General features: G+C 42.6%; 1 protein-coding gene across 1 annotated transcript; it reads left to right on the forward strand.

The window, feature by feature from the left end:
* Positions 1–5,110: 5,110 nt before the first annotated feature.
* On the forward strand, positions 5,111–6,445 carry LOC119350118 (2-hydroxyisoflavanone dehydratase-like). The gene has a single exon (XM_037618108.1). It carries the CDS (start codon positions 5,111–5,113, stop codon positions 6,443–6,445), a length of 1,335 nt encoding a protein of 444 aa, XP_037474005.1.
* The last annotated feature ends 254 nt before the right edge of the window (positions 6,446–6,699 follow it).

Below are 6,699 nucleotides of genomic sequence, written 5' to 3' on the forward strand. Positions count from 1 at the left end.
CTCAAAAGTTTCATCCAATAGAACATGCACTTTTTAGCCAAAAAAAACTTTTGGCTCCTTGAAGAGGCAATTGATGACCTGACCTTCCAATTTCATTTTTTACTACTATACAACACTACGGAGCAAGATTGGCCCCTTCAATATTAAACCATCATTTAAAAAATTCAGGGAGTGCTTTTCATTGACTCACAAAAACGTGTGCTGGAGCTCATGGAGAGACAAAAAGGGATACAAAGTCTACACAAAGAATCTTTACCAGAGGTCAGGTACAACTTGTCATTATACTTTCACAACAACCTATAGTCAGCTAGTCTAATATGATGACCAGGCCAGAGGTGTTATTCACACTATTACATCATGGTTATGAAAGCGTCCTTCTGTAGAGAATTACCTAGTGGGCATCCAAATTATGTTGCCAACGTTTAAAAAATCTCCAAGATAAGTTCACACTCACTTGACAATAAAAATGAAAAAGATAAACTATAATCTGGAGGAGTATTGGAGGATCATAACCCTTTCCCGATGACCATAAAACTAAAAGTGATATGTAAAAATTAAATAGGAAAATATCCATGTTTCGTCGATAAAGAACATACGCCGATCATAGTATGTCATCGCCAGTTCATCACTGACTCGGAGCTCAATAGCCATACAAATTATTAGTATGATTTATTTTCGTAAGAGATTTTATAGGTAAGTGGCTAAATTAGGTTGTTGTGGAATAGTGGATGAACTTTGTTTTGTTTGAGTTAACTATTTTATTATTTTTTGCTTGAGAATTTTTAGGGTGCGAAATAAATGTAAGCGTGTGGACACCATCACTGCCACCTACTCATGTTCAATACATAGTAATGATGGTACCGACACAAAATTATTCTATGTCAGGCATACTATATATGAGGATATATCACAATTAGGATGATGTTTATAGAGCCATTTCATGCTTCTCTCTTTTTTAAAACACATGAACAAAAATATGACATCATCCCAAATAACTAAAATTCAATTAACACATAAAAACTATTGCCTTGGTATAACTATTTAGGATGTGGTCTGTTCTATATGGTTTTGGCAAATCCTTTGCGGTAGAAAGTTGGTTTTGAATTCGTCAACATTATCGTTACAATCTCAAAATTTGTTTCCACTGAAAGAGGATATGTTTTTTTTAGTGAAAATACCTTTCAGCATTGTAAGAATGCGCTTGACAAGTTAGCAGTCTCAACGGAATCATACGTCCACAATACTTCCACTAGTCAGTTTCAAATTTCTTTGTTCATATTAGCAAGAGTAAACTATGCAGTTGGGTAACCCTTCATTATTTTGAAAGTTTTCTAATTTGGCAAGGACTACAGATTCATTGACTGACAAAGTCTTGCTGGTATTCATGTAGAGACAAAAAGGATACGAAAGTCAGAAGCAAGAATCTTCACCAAGGTGAGGTACAACTACTCACTTAATTAGGATGACTTAGCCAGTCAGTCACATATAGACCTTGCTCACACTAGTATAGTAGTACAACACCACACCTATTACCTTCTAGCACATGCAAGCATGCCTTACCTAGTCAGGCACATATGATGATTGTGTTGTTATTAAGTTTATTCACACTAGTACTATAGTACATCACCATAGCTATAACCCTCTAGAAGATGCCTCCACATTCCATTTTGACACTTCCAAATCCTCGACATCATCAAGAACATGCAAGCCTTGCACATCATCAATTTTTACTATTAATGTTTTCAGCAACGATTCATTTCTCTAAACCTAAAGGGCCACAAGGTACTATAATGTACATCCACCCTCTAGATATACAGCGAGCATTTGGAGCTCATTATTCTCATATATTATAATATTAGTTTTGTTAAATTTATTACTACCTCCACATCATCAAGTACATGCAAGTCCTCCTTAGATTTGGAGTTTTTATTTTTCGGCAATAAAAGATATTACCAAGGCAAGAATAGTACTATTTATTCTCATAACAAGAATGTGGAGTGTACTATTTATTCTCATATGTTATATGTTTATTTGATAAATGTATTGCTATTGTCTAGCTTATTTAGAGAAAAGACATTTGGCACCGTAAAAAGGCACTTCACAATTAGTTGACAATCTCAACTGAACCATACGTCCACAATACATCCACTTGACAGTTTCAATTTTGTTTGCTAATAGCACTAGAATATACTCTAATAGGCAACTAGATCATCCCTCTCATATTAATATGCCAATTTCTATTCTGGGAAGTACCATATATTTATTGACCGTCAAAGTCGTGATAGAATTCATGTAGCAACAAAGATGGATACGAAAGTCTGAAGCAGGAATCTTCACCATGGTGAGCTACAACTGCTCATTCTATAATATGATGATGACTTAGCTAATCAGTCACATATGATGACCGGGTTATTATTCAGTTTATTCACACTAGTATTGGAGTACATAACCACGACTCTAACCTTTGGGAATTATTATTCCTTGACCGGGAGTCATGTATGTATAGACAAAAACAGATACTAAAGTCTGGAGCAAGAATCAGAGATGAGGTACAACTTCTCATTAATTTTATTTTGACAAGAACAACATGAGTCAGTCAGTCAGTCAGTCAATCCAATAACAGTGTTGTGTATTTCACACTAGTACAAGACGAGGACAAGTTTCTGGAAATGTATCCCTTGACTGAGAGGACCGTGCGGATACATATTCACTACACAGAATAATCGTCCCGCACAAATATATACAAGTGCTTATTTTCGCCGCTCTTCATGAGACATTATTAGCTATCTCAAAACCAACAAGCACCAATTTTGGACTGACAACTTAGCCGATTCAGCCACATATGATAAATGTGCTGTGTTTTTCACACTAGCACGTCACCACAACTAATGTTTGGGACACTATATTTGCAGTTCACAAATGGGTCGTCACACTACACCTTACGACGTATTGGCAAGCTATTATTTTTTAATATGATTGGCTAATATGCAATGACTTGATTCACACAAGCCTGTCACTCTCAACCCGTTTCCTAACAACTTTATATATGTAACGTCGACTACTCGAGTTGACATTAAACATTTATCTTGGTTAATATGTAGCGCTCAACACAAGTACATGCAAGTGCATATTAACCCTAAACCCTACAAACCCTAAACCTTAAATCCTAATCCGTAAACCCTAAACCCTAAACCCTAACCCTAACACAAATTTTGTGGATTCTGGACAACGAGAACTCTTTATTTTAATCTGTATCTTTTTACCAGTAATAGGAATTGGTATTTATCCAGATTTTGTTCTCTCCCTATCCTTTGACAGGGTAGAGGCTCTCTTATCCAATTATTATCCTAAATAGGTTTATTTGTTTTACTCATCTGTTCTATTAATGCAGAAATAAGTAAAAAAAAGTATAGTTAGATCTATCTCGAATTTTTCAGAACCCTTTGAGAACCCATATATACGCGCATACACCCATCACTATGAACGCACACACGTACACCCTATCCTTATGAGCACCTCCAAGAGACTGAGTCGGCATATCATCTTGATATTCTATGAAGTCATCGTGGACGTCTCGTAGCCGACGGAAACGTCTCCTCCCACTGAACGTGCATCGCCAAAAATCCGAAAATAAATCCAGGATAAATGCGAGCACTAGAACTTGAACCCTGGTGGGCTGAGGATACCACTGTCAACTTAACCACCATCCAACCATAGGTTAGTTCGCTACGTGTGCATTCTAGACTTCCTCTTCTTCGCTAGTGGTCGAACCCTTTGTTTTTTAGATTATTGTTGACAAAATCTAACGGAAGTACTATCTCGGTCCTGATTTACTAGTCTCCATCATATTTTGGACTAAAATCTAACAGAAGTAATTACTAAACAAATATTAATTTCACGGTAGTGAATAATAACTAGAATTAATTCCATTTTAGCCTCAAATTTCATGTTTGTGACAAATATTACCCCATTTAGTGAAAGTCCTCATTTTATACCCCATTTAAGTAAACTCGTGCCACACTTTACCCCTTTGAGTGTTTCCCCAATTTTTCTGCTGACTTTACCTTATATTTTTCTCTGTTTTTACTGTATCCCACGAACCGATTGCACCGGACTTGGTCCGCGATCACACACCACACATCGACTGGACATGACATGACCTAGTCGAGCCGCATGGCTCATCCGCATCTCTCCTGCATCGATGGCCGGGGCTCTGTTGGCGCAGACGAGATATTTGCGGTCCGTGTGAGAGCTTGTGCCGCTTGTGCTGGTGTGGGCTGTCCCAAGCGGCAAATCGATCGGCCTGCGTGGAGCAGGTTTTAATGCTCGCGAGCGGCAAATCGGTCGATGCCGGCACCGGTCTTGTGGTTACTGCGGCGAGGTGATGAAGTGCATGCTGCTAGAGGTCGAGGCGTGCGCGTGTGCTGCTGGACGAGGGCATCCGCGACCTCCTGGACAGCGTCGTGTCGCGAGAGGCAATGCCATGGCCGCCTCATCTCCCAAATAAATATTTCTAAGTTTATACATGAGTCAATACAATAAAATCAGTTAGTTAGTATTTCTATGTTTGTAGGCAATGCCATGAATCTATTAATATAAATTGTTGACTAAGTTTATTAAAAAGTCTACCAAATAAATATAATACGAGCGCATATTTTTAATGGGTGTGGCTATATCTCAATCGACTGAGAGTCGCCATCAAGTGATAGAACATATAAAAGAGAAGAAATGTTTTACTTTTATTTTTCTACACGGATCTTCGTATAGGATTTGACAAATATAGCATTAACTAAGTCTGAGATTTAGCAATCCATATTTCTAATTGGCCTATTAATATTCAGTTAGTACTATATATAGGTGTTGATGTTTTTTTTCTATTCCTACATTATAAAAAATGATCGACTTGAGTTTATTCAAATTCAGTCGTCGTTCCTGAGTAGTTGTTCATACATACATGACCATATTGGAGTGGGATCAAATACCAACTATAAAAGCCAAGGAGCAGCTTAAGTCCCAGCCACCACAACGCAGAGAATACAACAGCTTCATACTCGGTTAGCACTAGATTTACACTTCGTCAGACATCTGCTAGCTAGCTCGATCATACACGATGCATGCAAACAAGAGTTCTGCGGTACTAAGCAAGAAGGATGCCGGCGGCGAGGAGGACATCACCGTCGACCTGCATCCATTCATCCGCGAATACAAGGGCGGCCGTGTCGAGCGCTTCCTGAGCAGCTCATACGTGGAAGCGTCGGAGGACGCGGCTGCCAACCGTGGCGTCGCGACCAAGGACGTGGTCGTCCACGAGAGCACCGGCGTGTCCGCACGCCTGTTTCTTCCGGCCGCCGCCGCAGCAACCGGCGACAGGCTCCCCGTCATCTTGTACGTGCACGGAGGATCCTTCTGCACGGAGAGCGCATTCTGCCGCACGTACCACAACTACGTCAGGTCTCTGGCGGCTCGCGCCGGGGCGCTCGTCGTGTCCGTGGAGTACCGTCTCGCGCCGGAGCATCCTGTGCCGGCGGCCTACGACGATGCATGGGCGGCGCTCCAGTGGGTGGCGTCCCTATCCGATCCCTGGCTTTCCGACCACGCCGACCTCGGGCGCACGTTCCTCGCCGGCGACAGCGCTGGCGGCAACATCGTCTACAACACGGCCGTGCGTGCTGCTAGAGGTGGTGGCACTGGCGATCACATCGACGTGGAGGGGCTTGTCATCGTGCACCCATACTTTTGGGGCGTCGAGCGGCTGTCCAGCTCCGAGCTAGTCTGGGACGGCGTTGCCATGTTTACGCCGGAGCTCATCGACAGGCTCTGGCCGTTCGTTACGGCGGGCCGTCTCGACAAGAATGATCCCCGGGTCAACCCTCTCGACGAGGAGATCACCTCGCTGACATGCCAGCGTATGCTGGTCGCCGTCGCCGAGAAGGACACCTTGCGCGACCGCGGGCGCTGGCTGGCGGCTCGCATGCGCGAGTGCTGCGCGTGGGCCGATGATGATGAGAAGGCGGTAACACTGGTGGAGTCGGAGGGCGAAGACCATGGCTTCCACCTGTACAACCCACTGCGTGCGACGAGCAAGGTACTCATGGAGAGCATAGTGCAGTTCATCAACCAGCGCACGGCCTTGCCATTGCCGGCCGCTCTGCTGCCGGAGCCGTACGAGCTGCATGCATGCGGTGGCATGAAGATGGACCCATGCTGCTTGCCTATTCTGGGCGTGCCTGCTCGGCCGTACATGGACGTGTTTGGTTATGGGATGGCCATGAAAGGTATGACACGTACTAGTTGCTTACACGTTGGGCAGGGGAGAAGAGCGTCCAAGACCAGATATGGGTTATCTTTGGGCCATGCTGTCAGGCATAACAAGACCAACAAGAGATTCTCCATATTATCAGCTACAGCAGCACCGGCGACTTGTGTTTCTCACAACTTCATCTAGTGCATGAAGCATCATGGTCTACAACTCTACGTGCATCCGGAATTACGGTCGTTGTGCATGCTCCAGTATAAGTGCAACAATAATATTAAAGGGAAGAAATACCGAGACCCCATCCACCACACCACCTGCTTTGGGTCAAATAAATGTATGTTGCCTTCTTCTTCTTCTTAGTTTTTTTTTCTTTTGAGCATGGGATGTATGTTCTTCTTTCTTATAAAACCATTTCCCTCCCTAGCCAGTGTCACGTCCAAGAT

This window comes from Triticum dicoccoides, chromosome 1B (assembly GCF_002162155.2).
Source record: "Triticum dicoccoides isolate Atlit2015 ecotype Zavitan chromosome 1B, WEW_v2.0, whole genome shotgun sequence".
NCBI lineage: Eukaryota > Viridiplantae > Streptophyta > Magnoliopsida > Poales > Poaceae > Triticum > Triticum dicoccoides.